Below are 24,670 nucleotides of genomic sequence, written 5' to 3'. Positions count from 1 at the left end.
AATATTTGGGGCTGAGTTGTTGTCTTTGCTATTAATTTCTTACCTTTAACTCTGCTCTCATTTCAAGTAGCTCAGAGGCCTTACAAATGGCATTGCTCTAACAGCTTCTGGTGACCTTTGGTTTTCCTGCAGGCATTAGTGCAGGGAATTGTAATGCAGAGTCTCCCATCAGCATACATGGAGACCAAATGGGAATCTACCTCTGGTTACAGAGGCCACAGAGAAGACATGGTAAGGATGGCACAGCCTTGTGAAGTGAGGTCACTGGGACTCCAGTGCATTTGCTTCTGGGTTCACAAGGTACCCACAGTCTGGAAAACACAGAGGTCTGGCTTCACAAGGTTTGAGATGGTTTTCTTTTACTTACTCTTCCCCTTCTGCTGTGCTCATGCCTCTGCTCTTTTTCTCACTTGCATGCTTTATCTGCTTTTTTTGCACACTTCTTCAGAAGCCTTTTTCTTGCTTTTGTTTTTTTTTTTGCTTTGCTTTCTTGCTCATGCATTTTTTTTCCCACATGCTTTTCCTTTTTTTTTCTCTACTGACTTCTAATACAGTTACAGACATCATTCAGGAACACCCAGGATTCATGCCAGATTAGTTATAAATGATGTATATCTCAGGATAACCCAGTAACAATTTTCAGAGGCTGCCACAGATTTGACAGAAGTACAATTGCAAGCCAAATTTGGCGTTTTTCCCAACTGGCATTGCTGACTGCAAGAATTCAATGGAAGTATGAAGGAAAGAGTAATATCACTGTGCAGATACAACACTGATACAATTTTGTATCCACATGATACAATATTTGTCACAAAATATCCAAGCCCCTGCTGTATTTTCAGACTGTATGTATAAACTGGAACCTTGCTCCTTTCTGAGTGTTGGTTATCCTCAGAGTGCTTCGGAGGAGGAGGTTGCTAGCACTACCAGCAAGAGCACAGAATTGACTATAAATGGAAGATTACAGGGTGGCTGACAAATTATTAGTTAAAAAGGGGGCTGGCAGCAGGACCATCAGCATTCAGTGGTTACAGGGAAGCCATAGGGGTGGATTCTGCTGACTTTTGACGCTGCAAACACAAAAGCAAAGCTTATGGCTGATAGATTTGTTTTTATTGTTATAGAACAGATGAACTAAAATAAGCCAACAATATAATTTTATGCCAACAGCCATCTTTCTAGCACAGGCGGTGACTGACTCAGTGTTCCCTTCTCCCCCCTCCCTGGGCCTCTGCTCAGTGGGAAGCAAATGGTGGTGGCTCTTGCACATGGGTTTTGAACTCCAGTGATCTTACTCTAATTTGTACAGGTATGCCTGGGAAAAGAGGAGGCAGGGGAGCAGAGGAAAGAGTATATATGTTGTAGGAGCAATAAGCAGAAAGGCTTGTGGGGGTCTTCTTGCATGTTCACATGTTGTGACCAGGTAGATGGGACAACTGGAGAATCACTTTCAACATGTAGCAAGCCCCTGGTTGCTACTCTAGTCAAGCCAGGAGTTTCTTCCCATTCAAAGGGCAAGATGCACTCAACTGGGTTTTTGGCAGGGTAAGGGGCAGTCTATATAAAATCAAGCCAAAAAAACCACCCCCCCAAAAAACCAAAACAAAACAAACCTGCATTTTAAGCCACTTCAAAGGAAAAGTCACTTCTTAGAATATAGTAGATATTTTTTTAAATGGCAGGACCACCATCCTAGAAAGACAAAGGGCTTGCACTCAAGACCAAAGTAAGAAAAAACAAAACAAACAAAACAAAACAAAACAAAACAAAAAACCCCAAACAAACAAAAAAACCCAAAAAGATCAAGAGTGGCCCCACTCTCAAACTTGGCTTTTCTATAAAAACAGCACTCATCATCCATCTGAATAGGGAAAGGAGGAGTGGACAGAAAATAAAATAAATTGGTGCAACTTCTCGCCAGGTGGGGCATGAAACCAAAGCTCCATACAGTCCTGTGCGACTACGCCTCCTGTGGTGGCAGCATCATTTCTTTCAGCTTTCATTGATGTATATGTCTGTATGTATATCTGAACATATACATACACATACACACACACACAGAATATATAATATTGTTTTTAATGTTAGTTTTGATCCTGTAGGTGGGCTCATCTCTCTTTGACATGGTTCTGTGCTCCTGCGCTGCTCCCGTTGCCGCTCCCATTACTGCTGCTCCCACTGGTGCTGCAGAGAACCTCTGTGAGGTCATCCATGATGGTGGTCTCTTTAGGGTCCACGAGGTTGAACTCCCTGATGAATAGGATAAAGTGTGTGTAGAGTGTGTTTAAATGTCCGTGCAGCTCCAGTGCCAAAGTCTCCTTAAAGTGTGAGGAGTAGATATGAGCAAGCACGTGGAAGAGGTACTTGCAGATCTTCTTCACTAGGGACTCAAACGAGTTGGGGAATTCCTTGCCTGAAAGGGAGACAGAGAAACACCATGAGAGTTCCCGCTGCTCATCTTCCACCCCATAGCAGCATTTGCTTGGGCTGAGCTGTGGGTAAGAACAACTGGCCCATCTTCTACAGCACACAGCTTGTGAGCCCTGCATTACTCTTTCATCTTGTTCTTTTTATGAGGAATTCAGGGGGAGAATCTAAGGAGATTTTAAGCATTGTCATTTGAAGTTAAGTTGTAAGCTCTATGGTTCAAAAATCATGAAGCAAGTGTAATCATTCTTTAAAAGCACAAATTTTTGTTAGTGGCAGTAAAAATAATGATTCTTCTGGGTCTTTTATCTCATTTGCCCAGGTACAGCAGATTTTTCCTGTGGAAGTACATAATGCTTGGGAAACCAATTTGCAGATCCTGAAAGGGAAGCTAAGGTACACAGGCCCTCATAGTGTGCAGCAGATTGACTGAGTGTATATAAATATGCCTCTCATTTCAGTGCTGAAATTGTATCAGATTGGAAAAGAAACTGAAGGAAAATACTGGGTGCTTATGATTGGGTTCAGCTGAAATTGCGCTTGTTGCAGCAGTGCTGTGCCTGCCTAGTACAAGACAGTTCTGGACAACTTTGGTAACACTGAAACTTAGGGAAGAAAAAAAGTAACACCTGCCATCCTGTGCCTGAGGAACAATTTGCAGTACATTGCTGCTCTAAAGTGCATTTGGCCACCCAGAAAAAACACTTAAATGAAAGACCCTTATTGCCTTTGAACATATTTTAAAAGGTCATCTGCAACTGCCTTACTAGACAGGGCCTTTCTCCAGCTCAAGATGCTTGTAAGCAGACTACTTGCTTCATGTTAGCTATACTGTATTGTCCTAGTTCCCCAGTTACCTGTTGAAGGGGCTCAAGAAGCCAGCTGCTTTCAGTCACTATTAGGACACCTTCAGGGCTCTGTTTTTCCCCCTTAACTACAGGCATTGCATGTAGCAATCTTGTTAGGATACAGATTTGAGTTACTTTCCTATTGATTTTCAATTTCTAAAAATCACCTTTTTTTAATCTCTGGAAGAAAACTGAGACTGTAAACAATCTGAGACAAGACTTGGTTGGGCAAGGAAGAAAGCCAGATGCCTGGCAATCCCAATTTATTTCCCCCTAAGGGTCTAAAGGAAATGGTAAGACAAAAAGGTTAAATTTTACTAGCAACAGGCTGTATGGAACGCATATGTCCTGACAGTTTTCAAATTTTTATCCTTTCTGAATATAGGCTGTAAGATTTTTAAATCCTTGAAGAAAAAGGTACTGATGATGAAATACAATCCAAGGGGACAGAATTGTGAGCCTCTAACCTCAGTGCACATGCCAACAGTGCAAGTCTGTCTTACTGCAAGAAAAAGCCAAATGTAACATCTCCTTTTCAAAAAAGCAACCAGAAACAAAGCATCAAACAAACAAGTGCAAAAGCTGTAGTAATACATGTGCTGAATGCCAACCCTAACCCTCCTCCTGCACAGAGGCAGAAGGATGAGCTGTCCCAGGGCACACGTACCGTATTTTGTTGGAAAGACGTCCTCATCTGTCACGAGTTTCTGCACGGAGCTCATGACAAAGTCAACATACTGAGGAGCAGTGCACTTGATCTTCTTTCCCCGCTCATCATACCAGTAGTACTGTCTGTGGAGAGAAGTGTCACCACGTTACACCTTGGCTCCTCAGCTCAGCTCCTCTCAGAGCTTACTCTCTAAATAACAGCTGCAACATTACCAGAATGGATCAGAGCTGCTACCAGAGTAATTTCAGGTATCTGCATGAAAACCCTTTCAATTTCTGTTAGCCCAGTTTTACAAATCCCTATCAATTTAATAGTAGTACCAAGCTTGGAAAGCATGCTAAGAAGTCTCCATGGAGAGGAGATCTACAGTGGCAGAGATAACTCCATGTGACAGGCAGAGCTTACATTGTCTATATAACCATGCAGGAAAGCATTATATAACTAATTAATTAATTTTAAAGGGCAGTAACAATGCATGGGGATAGAACACAGGCAATCTGATTCTGAACATCACAAGTGTAATACTACTAAACAGACAGAAGGTGGCACCAAAACACCGGCTTTTTCAAGCTGGAGCTCTGAAGTACCGGCCCTGCAAGTCCTGTCCCAAAATCCTTTCTGGGGTAACAAGGGCCCTTCTGCACTTTCCCTATCAGCATCTCTCAGACCTCTGCTCCTTTGCTTCTTACCGATTCCCCAAAATCTCTGAATTTACATTTGCCTCTGCCACTGGTGAATAATCCTGTTGGAACTTAAGGAACAGGAGACATCATTAGCTCCTCAATCACAATTCAATCAGTTATCTTCAATCATCTTGATGAACTGCAGCCATCCCTCACCTGATGGCAAAACCTGAAGGCTACAAAAGCAGTGATGGTCACCTGTTGTTTTGGGTTTTTTCTCTTTTAAGTCATTATTAATTAAAGCACCTCTAAGAGTCACCAGGAACAGCTTCCCCATCACATTAGACACAACAGAGTGAGAAATGCTTTACAGACAAGGACTATACCAAAGCACTTTAATTTTTTTTTTTTTTTTTTTTTTTTTGCCTATGTCACAGTAGAGGTGTCTGGAGTTCAAGTTCCTGACCTCTTTCTTCAAGGCTCCAGTTGCAGTCCTGTATCATTATGGGATTGATAAGAAATCCTTATATTGATCTTCCCAGAACACAGCATTAGGTGGGGTTTGCTGCCTACCTTTGGAAACAAGGTTGGAAGTGGTCTGAGCATCAGAAAGACCCAACACAGGAGCCCATAAAGCCAGGGTACCAGTTGTTGCCTGCCTGTTCAGACCCAACTGCTGCTGTAGGCCAGTGATCTGATATTTCTCCCACAAATCACTAAGCAAGCCTTATTGTAGCCCTAGACAAAAAGCCCACTTCAATGTGGTTTAGCCACCTTTGCACACTTTCTTTTTTCATTGAAAGATTAAACATTTTCTTCTGTGACTAACAGGACTATACATGCCACTTGGAAAGTGAAATTTTATGTATACTGAAAAGAAGTCAGAACAGTCCTGAAGCAACTTAAGAAAAATGGGAAGCAGTAAATGAAAAGTTTTAATTTCCAGTGTGTTTTCATTGCCTCAGAAGATTCTTCTGCTGCTGCTCTCTGAAAGCAGTTAGTTAAGACACTAATGACAATGTTCATGGCCCAAGCCATATAAAAACAAAAAGAAGCTGCAGAAATTATTAGTCCAAACTTTAGGAGAGGAGAGGTAACTGAAGTTTTGTAGACACTTAAAGTTTAGAATTTTTTCTTTCAGCTAATTTTCAGCATGTAGTGCTTGGTTACTTTGTCTTGTTTAGTAGAGAGAGCAGAAGAGCATCAAAAGGTGAGCAAGTGGATGAAAACAGCAGAATTTTGTCAGGCATCAAGAGTAGCACTGGGGCCCTTGGGTGTCATCACTGCTTATGTGCTTTGTACAGTGCACAGGTAAGGAAACAGACTGCAGTGCACAAACACCACCTCATTTGTCTAGTCCTACAGTAAACTGGAGCAACTCAAGAGTTATCTTCAGTCTTAAGACTATTTTTCTCCAAGAGCAGCAGACTGGACTGCCTGTACCTCAGCAGTTTTCTCATGCTGCAGAAATCCTCAGCTGCAAGACCGGCACAAAAATTAATATGAATAATTAGATTTCATTTAGAAGAAACAGTTTGACAGCTGTACCACTGTAAGTGCACAGGTAAGTGCAAACAACTGCTGTAAGATCCCACTGCATAGCTTTTATACCTTTCCTTGAAAATTATGCAAAAGGAGAATTCAGAATCATTAAGACTAAGGGGTAACTACAAGGATTTGCTTCTTGATTAGAATCGTGCATCCTCCTTGTTTTTCAAGTGCTGTGAAGAGTTTTCACAGACCTTGGAGGAGTAGAGGAGTCCCTGCCATGGCATGAGCATCTCACACGTGGTGCACAGCTCCCAGCCATGCTGGAGGAAGCAGGGCTGGGCCATGGCTGGGCACAGAAGCCAAACTGGATTCCACAATTGGCACAGTGACAGTACAGCCCCACATTAGGCAATGGATACGAAACAGAAACTACAAGAAGACACCACTTAAAGGCACCTTTCAAAACATGCTCTCATGATACAGATTTTGATTATTTTATTTCCTATGTAAAATTCTGGCAGATGGTAACTTCCTCAAGTATGGAAAGTATGAGGAACTGGCATTCTAAATCTCAGGGAGAAATTACTGTGGGTTTAACAGAGAAAAACCTGTGATGCAAATAAAAAAGTATAATGAATATGACAATTTAGTGCTGCATCTTAATATATGTACATATTTTATTCCTTTTCCACTAGAATGTTCTGGATTTAGGTTGATGCCACAGAAGTCAAGGCAGAACAGAAGTTAAACCAGTCTGTAAGATCTGGAAGGAGAGAAGGGCAAATGCTGTGGTCTGGAAAGGAAGCAGGAAAAGTCCTGCTAGAAATACTAAAATATGGGTTATGAAGAAAGCAGGATAGTAAATTGTACCAAATGCAAGGGCAGTGATATAGGGCTTGTCAGAATAGCTTTGATTGTTTGATAATAGCAAAGCACATTTCAGATGGGCAAAATAAAAGAGAGAAGGGAGCCACCATGTACAAGTATAAAGCTCAGGGAACTTAAACACAGGCAAATGCAAAACATACAAGTTTGAGTTAAGATTTTTAAAAGGAAGTACCTTCCATGTGTTAAGGTAGACATGAGAAAAGAGACTGTAACATTAGAAAAAAGTGATAAGGAATTATCAGTTAGGGGACTTAACTGGACCAAAAGGAGACCTTTCACTCTTATCTGTAGGCTGCCTGGAAGTTTGTATTCATACTTGATTTCTGCCTCAGGAGTTTTTTAATCTCAGCCTAGTGAGCAGCTGTGCTGCATGTGCTGTTAGGTGCTCCACTCACTTGAGCACTTTGGAGAAGTTTTGCCCAAATGCCAGCTAGAAAACCAGTTTAGAGCTCATGGTGCTTTAAAGCTAGTCTGTGTAATACGAAGTATAAAGCATATTAAATCCAAAGAATAAACACTGTTAAAAATGTACAAACTGCTTTACAGGAAGTGATAAACATTAATGAGCAAAAATTAAGTCATTCCCAAAGTTGCAGTCAGTGCCACACTCATTAAATTCTGAAGATAACTGCCCGTGCTGGTATTCCTCTTGGCATAATCCCACCTTGCCAGCAAATGCTTCCATCTGTTCTACAAGGAGACCAAGTTTTGGTCAGATGTCTCTTGGTAACCCTGAGCAGAAATTCTCTTCCTCACAGTGTGCAGATGGCTGTGCTGTCTCATTTCTCTGACAGAGGGCTGAAAGCTGCATCTGTCTGCAGTTTGTCTACAGCCTCTCTGAGATGTTAAAACCTTACCTCAAATATTTAACTGCTACTGGTGTTTATTTTGCCAGCAAATCCTCTAAATTTCCTATTTGCAGTGCATTTGAATGCAAAATAACTTGACAAGCAACCTATTCTCAGTAGTTACTTTAACATCTCAACCATAAATACAAAAAGCCTTCCTTAAGTTTGAGCAGAGAGCTGTAATCTGAAAAAGGCCTTAGAGAACTGGGCAGGGAAAACACAGGAGGAACAAAACGAAAGCCTTCATAAGGAACTACTTAAGAAACCAGCACTGGAAAAATGGTAAAATTCATCCTTATTCCAAGGTACTGTAATTCTGTCACAATCTAATATACTATATGGTATATGTATGTGCTATACATATAAATAAATAGTATAAAAATACATATATAAATTTATAATGATATAACAGCATATAAATAAAATATACTATTTTGTTCCAAAGAAGCTGAACAAACAGATCACAGCCACAGAAGGTAAAACCTCGAGTGTCCATCAGGTTAATCAGCAACTGCCTCTAGTGTTTAGGTGATACTTTTATATACCAGAGACAGGTCAGAGGCACAGTAAATCATATCACCTGGTGTTTCCCTGCTTTTACCTTTATTTGTTAGGGTAAGATTTTAAAAAAATGTGTGTTTGACATACTCTTGTCATAGTCATAAATAGCTAAGAACAAATGAACATCTTTAAGGCAGTACTCCATGTTTTATTTAGGTTTTTCCAAAGGGAAGAGCAATGAAAGGCTCTTATGAAGATAAGGATTATCCGAGCTTACCATTAGAGATACTTGGAGAAGACAATTATGAGCAGGGCCTTCAAAGCTGTACTGAGTGTGTGGCTGGATGATTTCACCTCTGTGGTTTCTTACAGACCCACACACTTGACAGAAGAATGAAATACAGTCTGCAGTTTGCAAACATGAATCAGCCATCTGCCCCCAGATACAGGATGGTACTTAAGTTGTTATGATTTAGCTGAACAGAAACCATTTCCAGTGCTTCACCCAAGTGCAGACATGCTTCCTGTTATTCCCACACAGTGCAATTTTCCAGTTTTCCAAAACAAAGGACAGGAACATTCTGCTATCAGTCCTCACCACTAAGAACATAGACTACAGCTGGAGCTGCCTACAGGCACTTCCTTTATTTATTCTGCACAGAGAACTCTTGTTTAAGACTCACTAGAGAATGGAGCCAGGTTTAATGTACATTCCCTGCCACCACCTCAGTTTAGCCACTTTTCTCCATTAGCCAATAAATAATTAATAATAAATAGTTAAACACAGTGCTACATAAGGAATTAAAACGTGAGAAAGCTTAGGAGCAGAAAAGAATACACTTTGAATTCTTCAGAGTGCTTTCCAACAAAGCCCCTGGTACTGATTTCAGGTATACAACCCAGTGCATCCCAGACTGTCAGGTTGGAAGGGACCTCAAGGATCATCTGCTCCAGCCCTTCTAATGTTGTTCATGTGATGTCCCACCACCCAGCTGAGGTGAGACTTCAAACTTTGCAAACTTGGGGGGTGGGAATCCACCACTTCCCCTGGGAGACCATTCCAAGGTCTGAATGTCCTCAGAGTGAAATTTTTTTCTCTTCTGTTCAAACAGAATCTCCCCAGAAGCAACTTGTGCCCATTGCCCCTTGTCTTGTCCATGGGACTCCTTGTAAACAGGGAGTCTCCATCTGCTTTGTAGCCCCCTTAAGTACTGGCATACTGTAATAATGTTTCCCCTTAAACCAGGATTCATTTTTAAGGACTGTGCAGTTATTGTCAGAGACACAATATATTGTTCTCTTTCTGATGCATCCATTCCCTGGGATGTTTCTTTGATGTACTGTAGTACTAACTGATCAACCTCCTGTTTTAAAATCCATCTCAACTAAATTAGTCCCAGGACTAATAGTAGGGAAGAAAAGGACCATCAGCACACGTGCTGCAGATTAAAAAAAAAAAACACAACACAATGGGTGTATGCATTACTCAACTGGATCTCCTGTCCTGTTGGACTGCAATAATCAAGAGCAGTTTAACCTTTTCTTATACGAAGAAGCAAAACTACAAAGTTTGCTTTCCTCAGTGACATCCAGGGAGTGTTTAAAAGTCAGTATCCCAAGTCCTACAGGGGGAAAGTGCCAAACCAAAACATTGTCCTTACTCTTTGCAAAGCTGCTACTCGTGTCCTCTGTGCCCAGGGGCTTGGGCAGAAAGCCAGTGGCTCCCATCAGGACACGTTTATCCACCAGCAGCCTGCTGCTCTTGTCAGCATTCCAGCTATCAAAAGCATCCTCAGAAGGTCTTGCAGTTGTACAGACACCCCGCACTGTTACAGTGAGGACAGTTTGCCTTGTTCTGCTTCCTCTCTCCCCCCAAGCTACACTGTTATTTGCCTCTCTGATCTGACCTTACAGAACCAGTTTAGAATAAAGACTCTCATCCTTCTAATCCTCCACAAAACCAGATTTCCACCACTCTTCACTGCTGAGAGGAGAGAAGGGGACACAGAGCTGCCAGATTCTCACTAAGTAGAGATGTACTATAAAAGATTTGCCCACTGCCATCTAATACCAACATTCTGCCCCCAGCATCTCTGAAGACTTCATGGAAACCCTGAGGGAAACCTTGTAATTTTTATATAAATAATCAACTTACGTATTGCACACTGCCATGGTCTGACACGACTCTCCTGTACAGAATTCTGAGATTGTACTATACTGTAAGTTGATGTGATGAAAGAAAGTTGTTGCTGAAAAATAAACACAAAGAAAAGAAATTTACAAGTAAAATACTATCAAACACTGCTTATCCTCCCAACAATTATTTAAATAGAGAAGGCGAAGTGACCTCAGAGTCTTGAGCTTGCATAAAAATTTTAACAGGAGTTAAATGAGTCTAATGATGAACTGCAAAACCAAGAGGCACACAGAATGAAAGCTCTTGTTTTGATTTAAGATTAAAGCACCGTGATGCATCAGCTCTTCTTACTCACTAAGCAGCAGAACTGGGAAGTGTCTCTGTCATCAACCTCACCATCCTACCCACAGTAGAATACTCTACTAGAAGCTGAAGGCAAACTTTTTGCTACATTCTTTTGAAGTCACACTTAAAATGTACAGTGGCTAGAAAACAGCACTCACAGTTCCCACGACACCTCAGAAAAGGAAAAAAAACCCACAACAAAAAAGCATTAAAACTGTTACCCTTCTACAGTTTTAAAATGTTCTGAGTTTTGAGGTAACATCTTTAATACTCCTCAGGGGGCATCTCACTTTTTCTTAATGTGTCTCTCTATGAACTCCCCTGGTGTGCAGTTTAAAGTAGGTTCTTTCTGCCACCACATGTTGTTGTAAATATAAACAAGACTGGGTCATGGCTGCAGGTTAGGACTGGCAGATGAAGGAGAAACACAGGCAAATACTGTAAATCAGAACTGAGGGGCACAGGTACAGCATTCAGTTAAGACAGTCATGTCTGTTCCAGCCTGACTACAGCTTATGTTCACATTAATTCCACCAAAGCTTGGAAAGAGAGGGGAAAAGAAATCCAGCCAAGAGACTTAAAAACGTCTGGCTTTAAGCATAACTCGCTCTACATACAGAGCTGCTGGAAGACCAATAGCTTGAGTCAGAAATGTCCTGACCCAGCTGCTTCAGCAAACAAGGAGCATCAAAAACTTAAATGCCCTCAGTGCTGCAGTGAGGGAATGGGAAGGAGGAAACACATCAAGGCTTCCATGCTGCTCAGCACAGTTGGTTTCTAAGTAAGACAACTTAATTACCATTCAAGGTATAATGCTATGCATTGTGCAGTAATCATAAATAGTCAGTAAGTGTTTTTCTAAGCACTGAAAACAGTAAAAAGAAACAATGAATAAATGCCTTTTCTGGTGAGGACAGCAAGCTCTGAGCTGTATGTTCACAATACTCACTGTTACTGGCTAGCCACTCGTTGAGGTCTATTTCTCGTGGTAACATCACTAGTTCCTTAAATTCAAAGTCAGTAATTTTGGATTTTGTGTATTCTGGCTCTAGGTAAAGTTTTTTCTCTTCCGGTGCTGGCTTTTTACCATTTGGCTTTCCCTTGGACTTCCTGCAAGAGATTAAAAAGAAAGAAGAAATGTTACCTTTGCTGTTGATTAACAGCTACAGAAACCTGAAAAAAAGCTGTGTTATCCAAACTCCTTTATTTGTGTTTACACCTCTCCTCCTGTCTCCCCACCCCTCAGCCTCATTATTTTATTTATTAAAGCAAAAAATAGTTGCTTAAAAAGTGTATTTTAACTCAGCCACTTCGTTCAGGTAATACTGGAAGTTTTGAATGGCCTTAAAAACTTGAGGCAGAACTGCTCCACCTGCACTGCCCTTTTGTCAGTTTAGGTTGCAGATTCCTGTGAGAGGAACAGTGTCTGTGCCTCTGATCAGTCCTGGCAGCAGAACAGCACCAGCCCAGGGGAGCTGCTCTGGTGCTGACACTGCCAGTCTGCTGCCCCTCACAGGTAACTGGCACCAGGAAAATGGGCATTTGAGGAACAGCAAAAGCAGACTGCTGCAAGAAGAGAAATCTCAGGTGGAAAACTGCTCTTTCCACACAGTGTGTTGGCACTACTTAGTGAGAACTCCAGCATTCCTCACTGCTCCAGCCCTGTGTTTTCTGAGATACCAAAAACCTGAAGTAAGCATCCAGCCAAACTCCAGCTAGAAACACTGACAACTACATTACCTTTGCTTACTCAGCTCTCAAGATACTTGAGACAGAAAGATCACAGTTCATTTTGATTTCAGAAAATACCCTAAAATCCAGAATGCTATGGACTGAGCTACCGTTTGGATCTGCATGAGCAGAAAACCACACTGATCAAATGCATTGATCTCCATGCACATTGGCACTTCCCATCTCCCATTTCTCAAGTGTTTAATGTTTTCTTACAAATTTAGTAGCAGAGTTTTCCTCCTACTCTGTTTTTAACGTCCTCAAATTATACTCTTAACCCAACCCAGATTTCTGGGCCAGGGTTTCTGTGAGGACTTCTGAGGAAGGATGTTGGGACAGCACTTTTTTAGGCTGTGTGGTCAGGCAGCTGCACACCCGTGTGCTTCTACAGTTAAAAAAGTGCACCCAACCAGAGACAGCAGACAGGTTCAGTGGTGAGGGACAAGTGCAGTAAGGCAGTACTTGCTGTGCACTATCACATGAACATAAGGAGGAGATGCCAGGATTTTTTAATGTCAGGTTTTCTTGGTTTAAGAGTTTTTAAAGAATCTGTAAAACCAAGACAAGTCCACCTTGGCAGGTTACTGCATTAAGTTGCTGCTGAAACTCATCAGGATCCCATACAAAGGAAGCTGACCCCGTGTTCTGGCTTAGGTCTGAACACATTTTAAATTATCTTCCAAAGCCTGATTTTTGCTGGGAGGATGGGAAGCACATCTTTCCTGGAATGGTGTTTGAAGTATCAGTGCTTTCCTATTCAGTTTTCTGTCATCATGGGCTCTTCACTGATCTGTTCATCAAACCTATCTCAAGAATGACTCAACCTCCACCTTATCAACCCTGCAGAGATCAAGATTCACCTTCCATAACAAAGGAATGCCAGAGTTCACTAGAACTTGGTCATCGGTGCTGCCAGAGTTTGCCATCTTCAACTTGCATGGAGTCTTTCCGTACTTGTCTCTAACCAGTCAGTTAAGACTGGAGAGACTCCAAGGTTTCAGGAGGCCATCATCAAGGAAAACCAAAATCTGGTGACAGCAGCACCAGATCCTCACACTTACATCCTCACAATACATTTACAAACCACAGATGTGTAGCCATCACTGCAGGAAGTCTCTGGATGTAGGAGATGGTCACAACTTATTTCAGTATGTTAATGAGAAAGGGAGATTTCAAGGTCAGAGAGAGGATGCTTGTGACACAGATCACCTTTTTAAAGAATACAAAAACTGTAAGAGCATAAACTAAAACCAGTGCATGTGAAGATTAATTCAAGACATAGCTGAAGACACAAAAGAAAAGTCTGTGAAGGCAAAAACTGGAGGAGTTAAATCCCTAAAGGATCTGGAAGATGCACTTAATTCACGCTTGGGCCAGGGACTTCTGATTGTCACAGAATCTTTCACTCCAGGAAAGTGCAGTAACACAAACCAACACTTTTGTTCAATAGTCTGTACCCTGACTTTATAGGAGGTGAAACAACACGCTTGGCTTTTTCCTTTTGCAGGAGGAATACAATGTTAAGACTTGAAAATACCTCACCCTGACAGCCAACAGCATAAATCCAGCTGAAACCATGCACTTGGCCCTGATTTCCTTAAATCCCAGCACAGGCTCTCTTATTCCTGATGTTGCTGAAACCAACCCTGGCACACTCCACACAGCACCTTCATACTTTCTGGGCCTCTGACAAACAATATTATGATCTATTCAGAATAGCAAAAAAAAAATATTAAAAAAGCCCTTTAGGATTCTTTTTCAGCTGGCTGGGCTTAGTGGTTGGGGGGGGGGGGGGGGGCAGGGCAGAATTCAGGCATTCAAGGATAAGCTGATTTTTAAAGAAAATTATGATTCCGATAACAATGACACAAAAAGTATCTTCAGCTTCAGACATGGGTTCAACAAATGGCATTAAGCAGACTTGGGGATAAAAGCTGTCACTGAGAAGTGGTTTGGGCAGAGCAGAGTTTGTGTCTTTGCTTCAGGATACTTAAACCAAGGGCCTCGGGTTAGGGCTCTGCCACGTCAGCTCAGAGGAGGATTCTGAGGGGAGCTGAAGAGGTGAGGACAATCTGTCCCAGAGCTGGGTTGGGGAAGGAAACCACAGGAGGCACCAGACCCAGGAGGCTGAGAAAAGCCTTCAGAAACAGTGTGTGTGTGTGTACCTAATTCCCACTTCAGCATCTTCACATTTTAAGAAAAAAAAAGAAAAATTCAACACTAAATATACTTCACAAGTTTGCTAATGCAAATGACAATACCTTGTCCTGTCACAACCCTCAAACCCCCTCATTTCCACTCCACCATTGGTTCTATGCTGGATTAGTACATGGAGCCACCTGGGATGTTTTTGACAGCCTGTGTGAGTCTTTCCACAGCCACCTTGTGTGGGACTGGAGCACTCTGAACAGCTCTCTGAAGCATCCCAGGTTCTGTCCCTTTCAAAAGCTTTGGCTCAGTTAAAAAAGCACCTGACTCCTGGGCACCATCACTGACCCTGCAAAATGCCCATAGTCACTGATACCACGGGTTCATTCACATCACTGAAACCTCACTCTCAGATAACCATGTGCAGTACAAACTTCTTTTTCACCATTTGCAGCTGTTGAGAGCTAATACAAGACACAGGAATTCTTTCTATCATCAGAGTTTCATGACCTGCACGTAGTGCAGTTGGGGTACTACATGGCCTGGATATTAGAAGTACAAATTAAAAAAAAAAAGCCAGTCTTAAAAACGTTTTGAACTGGACCACACACCTTTCCACAGGTAGGCAGAACTTAGGTTAAAAAAAGTCAGACATACTTTTATTAATTGAGTCATGCTCAGGCTGTAAAACCAGGGGTTTAGTTTGGAAACTGTGAATGGTGAAACATTTTCCTTACTGACTTACAGAGCAGGAGTACACAGCAGTATGGAGAAAACATGAGTACGTATTATTCAACAAATAATAGTTCCATATTCCAACAACCAAAAGCTCACACACTGAACACCACCAGAATTACCAAATAGTGTGAAGTTTAGAAGTCAGCTCCCTTACCTCCAAGCTCAACGTTGTCTCAAAGACTCATAAAAAACCATCTACTGGGAACCAACTCCAAACTGTGAGCTGTTCACATTCAAGATGCCTTCCCCAGCTTCTCATTTTATGTTTAAAATACACAAATAGGAAAAACTGCATATAGCCATTTCTGAAATGTTCCAGAACACCCTTGCAAGTGAAGACTGGAGCAGTGAGCATAAAGCACCACATCAAGCAACAGCTTATTCAGTCTTTCAAGCAAAGAAGAAGTGACAGAACAGTGGAGTTTCACTGCTTTTCAGGAAACACCAAAATCCAAGACCTGTTGATTATTTACCAAATTTCATACAAGACCACCAAAAGGACAGTACCTTTCAAAATGCTGTTACAGGCACCCCAAAGCAAACCAAAGTTTTGAGCCACGTTTACCTGTGTCTTTTGTAAAAAAAAGGGGAATTCTGCTCATTTTGTCTCAGCACATCCATGTCAGATCAAACATTCCCAAAGCAGCTGAAGGAACGGCTGTCACACAGCAGGTTGGTGAATGTGTGTCAGGAGGTTACACCAAAACCTGTCTACCAATCCTTAACTACTACTTAAGGAAAAAAACCTCTTCAGGGAACCCAAGGAGACAGCAGTCAGCAGCTTTATTGACAGGCAAACCAAGAATGCAAACTAATTCCTCAGATAACTCCCCAGATGGGTTTGTGTTGGGTTAATTGCAGGCACTCCATTGAACAGGGTGCCACAGGCCATGTCACACCCACTGGTGAAGCTGAGAGAGGGAAAAGTGATGGGAATTCTGTGATTCTGTGACATGGCAGAAGAGAGGTCACTGTTCTACAGTCAGCAGAAGGTTCAGCTAAGTGGCTCCAAGCAAAGGCAGTGCACTCACTAATGCTTCCAGCAGGGCTCCATGCTCAGCCCTGCGTCCAACTGAGGAAACAGCAGCTGGAAGTTTGCCTGGATTTCACCAGAGAAAGGGATGTGTGAGACTCTCCCCCAAGTGACAGCCCCACAGGGCTGTGTTAATTTTTTTCCCTTGGTCTCATTGCTTTGTTGTAAAACTTCCAATTTCCCAGCTTTTTTTCTTACCCCATCTCAGTTAATAAAGACACTCCTCTAATCTCTCTCTTACATTTCCTTCTTGATCAGGTGCCCAGTTGTTTCTTGGTTTTAAAAAAAAAACAATCTTTGGAGCATCCTCAAATGAACATACAGGTATTAATTTTGTTTTAAAACCATATGAAGAAAGTATTATTCCCATTTTATAGAAGAAAGTGGCTGTCAGGGTCATGGTTTATTCACGGTGCAAATGCTAAAGATGTTTTGGGTTAAATTGACACAGTTTGTTTGGAAAGCAGCACAGTGAAGCAATCCTGATTTAGCTGAGTTATCAATGTCCACGGTGCAGACAAGCTTCATACCCTGAGAGTTCATCTCAGTCTGGAACCCCACCAGGCATCTGTGGTTTTGGTCATGAGAACCTGATTTATGACAAGGTTGATGACACAGAGGGAATACTAATGCTATATAAACACCAAGTTTCCCTAAAATGATCATGCAATTCAACATTATTTCTCCCAGTTCCCGATTCCTTTTTTTTCTAGAGGGAATCAGCACAGCTATAATAATTTCTTGCTGTCTCCAGCAAGCTCTGCAGTGCTTTATACTGCATCAAAACCAAATCTCTTAAAGGAGAATGATGCTTCAGTCATCCTCTCTTACCCTTCACACTCAACTATCCTTGGGGTGAGTGGCTGGTTTTTTGTTTTTTTTTTTAAATACAAGTAATCAGTGGCTTTTCTCTTTTTAATGTGGAATATTAAAGTGGGTTTGGTACTAAATATATTAGTAGCTTTACAAAGCTAAAAAGTCTATTTCAAAACCTTACAGTGGTGAGGAGCAGAGCTGCAGGCAAAACTCCAATCACTTTCTGCCCTCTGGATCATGCAACAGTTTCAGGTTCCAGCCAAGTCTCAAACATGATTTCCATTTAAAAATTGACAGAACAGGTCCAACAGGACTTACTGGGCAAATCTGTCTCCCTGCTTGCAAACCTTAAAATTCATACATCTCTGCAGATAAAAACCACCATGGATTATGAACTTTATTTTGTGATTAGCATGATTTTTTAGTAGCCAACCCTATTTCTTATCCCAGGTTAATTGGTATAATCCCAGCAATCCCCAGGTGTCAGCTGTGACAGTCCAGCTGGGCTGTGCTCAGTGGTGGTGAGCAAAAAATAAAAGCCCCAGGGCTGATAGCAAAGCATGCAAGAGTGGAACCAAGAGAAAAATCTATTTAAAGGAAGATCAAACAATAAAATGCCAACAGAAATATTATCAAATTATATTTTAAGAGTCTCTGGAGATTCTGGGGGGTATTTTCAAGTAACCCAGCCTGTGCTTTGTAATTTTTATAGTGTAGAATCTGGAAAATTTTAATATTGCAAAGGTAGATTCCCAACTAAAACATGAATGTGGAAAACCTGGAAGTCTCCAGCAGCAACACCATATTGCACCTCACCCAGCTGCACCTCTATATTACCAAATCAATCAAACTGTTTTGGCATTTGATTTTCATCCCATTTTTTTTTTTCCTCTCATTTTCAAAGTGTCATGTTTTAAAATATCTTCCACTGATGGGAGGATGAGAGTGTGAAGTACTCCTGCCAAACCCTGCTTTCTGGGTAACCTGAGGATGGGGGTTAGCTTCTTAAAACAGAGGCCAAAACAGAATTAGAGAGGCAGAAAGCCAACGTTTTAACAGTGTCTCCTAGGCCAGGCTTTAGGAAGACGTTCATGGTTTTATATTTTATATTTTCCAGTGAGTAAGGTTTATAACTGAAGGTACATTGGATACTTTCTTTCTTGCAGCTCTCTTCTTCCCTTTTGGGTAAGGAGGTTGAATGGGATGTCATAACAACAGAAGAGGGAATAAATCATTAAGATTTCACAGATTTCAGCCATCCACAGAAGGCTGCAGCTGTGTAAGAAAACCCAGGTTAGGTGCTCACAGATGCAGTCACCACCTCCCTGGTTTTTTCCTGTTGCACTTTATTGGGAAGAAGTTATCTGTTAATTTCTGGTTAGAAATATGGGAGTCCTGAACACATTCACAGCAGGAAGGGAAGAGTTTTATCAGCTAAAATTTATGAGTCCAAGTGACAAACTCCCACCAAGAACAAGGAAGCAGTAGGCTACACCACTTTTTATAGGACAGAAACAAACTCTTGAAGACAGTCTGGTTTCCTATGCCATCAGCTCTCAGTCTTTTCTCCTCACCTAGGTACAGACTGGAAGCTGAAAGGTACCAGGCAGCTTAAAAATCACTCCTTGGTAATTCAGCATCTTTATTTATTTGTACAGCAGGCAAGGAAGTTGGAATTAAAAGTTGTGTTTGAGTTGCCCTTCCTCTGAGGAAAGGCTAGAGACAGTATTTGTATTTCCCTCTTTCCTTAAAACCATACAGGATTAGTGTCTCCCTAGAGACTTTCTGCAATCCCATATCTTGGTTTTAACCCAGGTGACTACTAAATCTTCAGCTGAAAATGCCACCTGAAAACACACCCAGAACACAAATTGGATGTGCATGTTCAGGATTGGGAAAGAGAAGAACATCAGCACGGGATGGGAAGCTGTTCAAGGTATTGGAAAGCAACACAAATCCCAGTGAAGCACACAGGAGAAATGTTCACGGATCACTGCGGTCAGACCATTTCTCCAGGGCCTGGAGAAGGGAAGGGGTCTCAGCTTTTTAGGACTGTTTCCATTCTGATCTCCTCTTGCCCCAGGTCTCTGCCAGACCCCTCTGACCTGTTTCATTCTTCCCCCTCCTGCCCTGGGTAAGCTCCAGGGCTCAGCTGCTGAGCAGCTCTAAGGGGGCTGCAGAGAATAAAATGTCTTCAGCAGCATTTCTGGCCCTGCTTCTTCATTTTTGTTCTGTTTTTAAAAGTTACTAATAGTTTATTTAAGAGGAGGAGGAGGAAAGAAGAATGCACCCTACATGCCAGGGAAACTTTTTCTTCTGGATTCTCAGAGTGGCTCTTTGCCTTAAAAGGGAATCTTTGCTTGGCCCCCAGATGCTGTGCTGGGAGCAGTCGGTGCCCAGGCATGGCAGGCACGTTAAGGATGACAAGTGCCATAACCTTATTCCCTAATGCTGCTTCCCAACAGAAAGCCTGAAATATTCTGTAGGGACAAACTGAGTTCCAGCTGGTACCGGTACTGGCAAAGCAAGAACACAGAGCACCTGGACACATCCCATCTCTGGTACCTCAGGTCTTTCTGTTCCCTTTTGCAGGACTCCCCAGAGAACAGGTTTTATGAGGTGCAGTTGAGGGAAATGGGGTTGTTTCTTCTGGAGAAAAGGAGGCTGAGGGAAGACCTTACCACTCTCTACCACTACCTGAAAGGAGGGTGCAGTGAGATGGGGGTTGGTTTGTTTTCCCAGGTAACAAGCGATAGGACAAGAGGAAACAGCCTCAAGCCATGCCAGGGGTTTAGCTTGGATATTAGGAAGAGTTTCTTCACTGAAAGGGTTGTCAAGCAACACAAGAGGCTGCCCAGGGGAGTGGTGGAGTCATCATCCCTGGAGGGGCTCAGAAGCTGTGCAGATACTGTACTTAGGGACATGGTTTAGTGAGACTTGGCAGTGTTAGGTTTATGGCTGGACTTCAAGGTCTTTTCAAAGCTAAATTATTCTGTGATATTATTCTAAGTACAGTGCTGACACTCCCCCAGGTGGCTGCTGGTGGCCAGGGACCACTGAAGCTCCTTCTCTCTTGTTCAGGGTCCCCCATCTTCAATGCAGCTCTGGGAAGGATGGCTACAGAGGCAAGGTCAGGCATGCAAACAGCTCAGTTAATGCTAAAAAAATGCAGAGTTGCATTCTTGTGGTACAGAATGCTGGACTGAAGTTTCCTTTCTTCTCTGGGCATTCCTGCCAGAATGCCTCCCCTAGGCTGACAGGGGGTACCCAGCCTCTTTGGGGAGGGTCTGACTGTGGAAGCCTTGCACTGGTCCAGGTTCTCCTTCACTCAGCACACCTGGAAGGGGCAGAGTGGGACAGAGCCCTGGGAATATGGGGGAAGAGATGTCACATGGGAGACAAAAGGGTATTTCTAGGAGCCAGTGATGCAATTTCAACAGTGTAAACACAAGCAAACACCCTACTGTCCTTCTTTTTAAAATGTTCTCTTTTGCCTTTGTGCCAAAAAGCCAGACCAGGAGGTGCCAGCATTAAACCTCAGCAAGATTCTTTTCCTAAGTGAGGTACTACAGTCCAGATTTTTGGTTATTTGGGGATTAGGAAAGAAAAAGGACACAAATCTTGCCTAATGTTTATTTTCAAGAGCTCTACCTGGAGACAAATTGAGTCTGTGGTAAGAAAGATTCAGTAGGTCACAGATTAGCAGTGACTGCTACAACTGATTTATCCAATGCTCAGAACAAACCATAGAGCAAAATGCTGCATCACAGGTGCCCAGGTCCTGAGCCTCTGGCAGACAGAGAGTGGTGGTTCTTGAGTTGGTTTTTAACTCTCCAACTGTAGGCAAACTCTGGCTGTCTGACAAAGGAAGCCAAAATCTGAACAAAAAGAGGGAAAATTCCTGCTTGGTAAGATGTCTCAGTATAGTTTCTCCTGCTTGCAATTCTTCCCCCCCTAGGAGAGCAATCTCAGAGCAGACACTGGTGCAGGACACAAAGGGACAGGAGAAGCCATTCCATGCTGAGTCACTGGGACATCCCTGCCCAGTCATTCACTGCCTGAAAACAGGCTGGGCTCTGGGGCTTCTCTTGCTAACATGCAGTTCAGATCAGTCCCCAGGCACATCCACAGTACTAAGATATGGATGCTCCTGGACCCTTGCTTTCCCTAGAGGAAAAATGTAATTTGTATTCTAGCCACACAAATGCTTCCTCATCATCCTCCACTGCTAAATGCACCCTGCTGCAGCAGAGACAGCATCAACAGGACTCACTTCACCTTGCCTTGGGTATCTGCACGTGTAAATGTTTGTATCTGAACTGGCTTTTAAAGACAGCGGAAAAAAACAGGCTTTCCTCTATACTGGAAATCATTTCAGTCCAAGGCCTAAGTCTAAATATACCTTAAATTTCTTTAATTAAAACACCTGGACAAAGGAATGACCCTCAGCTGAGAGCAGAGAGTGGCAGAGCTATTGATGCTGATGCTGTTACAGATGCTGCAGTGAGATCTCTCACACCAGAGAGCCAAGAGCACGAGTGATCTGCACCAGGATTAGAAACCTGTGTGTTTTCAGACATGTCTGTTAACTGAAGCAGTGGTTTATTTACTTATTATCCTGTAAACTTCTACTGGAACACAGTTACTTTGCTGCATCCTGATTAAATTCCCCTTCAGGCAGCAGCCTCCTGGCAGTACTGCTGCCCTCCTGTTACCTTTCCAGAAGAGCACATGCAATACACTTCTTTGCAGGGAGGGATTTCTCCACCAGAGCCCATAAACCACTGAAGACACTGCTGATTATCTTCCAACCCCTAACAAGTCTGTAGAGCTGGCAGATTGCAAAGCTTTTTCTTTCCAAACCGAGCAAATTTCATCTGGAAACCTCAGAGCTCCAGACATGTGGGATTTCACAAGGTAGCTTTGCACAGAGGAGCTTTTCAGGATAGAACTGCACTTGAATTGCTGGCAATGATTTCACTATGGCAACCTGGCTTCAGCACCCAGACTTCTGCTGTAGCCCAAGATATGAAATGCTGACAGTCTGCTCTGCTTAGAGACTACCAGGGTGCAGACAGGTTTGGCTTTGTAAGATGTGTTTTAGTTTCCTCACTGCCTTTTTGCCTTGCAAGCTCTCTTTGAGCTCTCATTTATCTAACAATAATAATTAGTTTGAAGTATTACTGTAGCCTAGAGAAAACCTGCAACAAAGGAAGCATGTTAGATATGCAGGTCAAACACACCACCTCACCCACGTTTGGAAGCCAGGTAGATGTCTGATGTATTTGTAAGCTGAATTTTACAATTGTCAATCTTTAAATATATTTTATAGCTATACTGTGCAGTGTGAAAGAAGACAGCATGACAGTCCCCAAACAGTTAATGAGAAGACTCACTCCAGAGTCTGTGCTCGAAATAGAGAAATATTTTTCAACATGGTGCAACATGTTGCAGCTGAGCTCAGGCACTGCTGTTTCTCTCCTCAGCTCCCCAGAGGCAAGGAACAGTAAAGGACTCTATTTACTCCTGGCAGGACTGGACAAATTACAACTATCTACTTACAAAAGGTGCCTTGGCTTGGAAGGGTAAAGTAGTTATTTTTGTTGGGAAGAGAATGAAAACAAATTCATCATCTGCCTTGCTACTGCAGTTCCACCTTTGAAAACCTCCCCTGTCATCAGGTGGTAGGCAGGACTGCAACAGCTGAACCCTTCACATCAACATGGTCTGAAAAGTGTGGTTTAACAGGACAGAGAAGTGCTGGGACTCACCACAACTGAAGGTGCACACAGAAGCACAGGTAACAACACAGCTACTTCAAACAGCTTCAGTAAACAACATGAATTCTATTAGATATATAGCAGGAGGAAAAAAAAAAAGTTGCTTTTACTAATCATAAGCAATTTTGCATGTCTGCACCTGTAAACTCACTTTTCAAGCAGTTTACTGGTACACACATGTGCATCTTGTTGGATTGAGACACAGCTGGGAGAAATTAACTCACCTAATTATTGAGCAGGCTGGGCAAGGAGCTGCCTGGGTGAAGAAGTGCCCCCACCTCAAAAGTTTCATCCACTCTTGTCAAGCTCCACAAACTCATCCTCTAACTACAACATTTTAATTAGGAAGGAGATTTATTTACTCAAAACGACCATGGTCAAGGTCAGCCCTCTCTCAGTGGCAGCTCTGAAGTTACAAAACTGATGTTATTGTTTTCTAAATATCAAGAAATATTTTAGTATTTCTAAATATTTTCTTAATTTAAACCAAAGTTAGTTCAGGGAAGTCCCACCTCTCCTGGCATGCCACAGATCAGCTCCTGTGATGAGAAACTGTGTCCTTCAATTTAAGCATGAACTGTTTTATTAAACAAAAAAACTGGGAACCATAGAACCATCTCAGGGGAAGAGAGTTAAAGGTAAAAGGCAGCAAAGCCTTAATTTTATAACTTTTATTAACAAATTTTATGCACAAAATATTCACTAATTTAGTTATGCAGTTAATTTTTAAACTCTGTGATGCAATGCTCTCTGTTCAGTTCTGTCATCAACAGGACACAGCTGTTTCCTTACTTCCTAGAAAACACTTTTTTGTTTTCTGGACAATAGAAGAAGGAAAAATGTATTTAAAATACAAACTACATAATCATGGGGTTATATCTGAATGACTGAAAAAAAAATAGTAGAGTGGATAATAGTTTAATTACTGGTAGAGTTAGATCAGTCACTGTGCATTCTCATGAGACAGCAGGGGTTCCCAACCCTATTTTATTACTTTTGAGGATAATCCAAGGGAGACTGAAAACCATCAGCAGAAGCACCTTTGCAGACATGTAGAGATCCATTAGGAATCAGAAAACCCCAAGCCACAGATATTCAACTTGTCATATTACCTCATTCATTCTTTTTAATTAAATGCTGGAAGCACAGCCAAGAAATTCATTAAGTCCAGTAATTTTCAAAATAAGTATTAAAATCAGGTGGCAGAGCTGCATGCTGGGTTTTTTCCTTCCCTTGGCTGCACGTGCACCATGCCAAGCAGTATCTGTAGCTGTCCATGTGGATTTGCAGTTAACCAATTCATGTAAGCAGAGGCCAACACCAAGGATTCTTCCTCAGAACACCCTGTGCAGCCACCCACCCTTTCAGACCTCAGCAGAAGGGCTGGATGTGCCCAGCTGGCTCCTCAAACACAGCCTGAACAACTTCCATTGCTGGCAGGAAGCATCAGCTCATCCTGGCTTTGCAGAGCTGTGGCCAAACTGCTCATCCAGAGCTGCACAAGTGGTTCCACTGCAAAGAAATGGAAGATGGACCCTAACAAGTGAGGAAATCCAGCTCAAGTGAGTCCTTTACTGCCATTTTGGGGTGATCCAGTTACTTCTCAGTATCTAAGTCTCCAAAACAAAACAAACAAACAAAAAATC

General features: G+C 42.2%; 1 protein-coding gene across 2 annotated transcripts in view; it reads right to left on the bottom strand.

Annotated features, from left to right (window-relative positions):
* Positions 1-1,091: 1,091 nt before the first annotated feature.
* The window catches only part of MOB2 (MOB kinase activator 2), a 113,989-nt gene continuing 90,410 nt past the window's right edge, over positions 1,092-24,670 (bottom strand). For both annotated transcript variants that reach the window (XM_030451300.1, XM_030451298.1), the window contains exons 2-5: positions 11,728-11,888; positions 10,452-10,545; positions 3,943-4,067; positions 1,092-2,413 (exon numbers count right to left, since the gene is read on the bottom strand). In XM_030451300.1, the coding sequence (XP_030307160.1) occupies positions 2,109-2,413; positions 3,943-4,067; positions 10,452-10,545; positions 11,728-11,888 (685 nt within the window). In that variant the 3' untranslated portion in view covers positions 1,092-2,108. The remainder of the gene's footprint in view (positions 2,414-3,942; positions 4,068-10,451; positions 10,546-11,727; positions 11,889-24,670) is intronic.

Source organism: Calypte anna, chromosome 5 (assembly GCF_003957555.1).
Source record: "Calypte anna isolate BGI_N300 chromosome 5, bCalAnn1_v1.p, whole genome shotgun sequence".
In the NCBI taxonomy this organism is placed as follows: domain Eukaryota; kingdom Metazoa; phylum Chordata; class Aves; order Apodiformes; family Trochilidae; genus Calypte; species Calypte anna.
The sequence above is the reverse complement of the archived record's forward strand: the minus strand, read 5'-3'. Positions and strand labels throughout refer to the sequence as shown.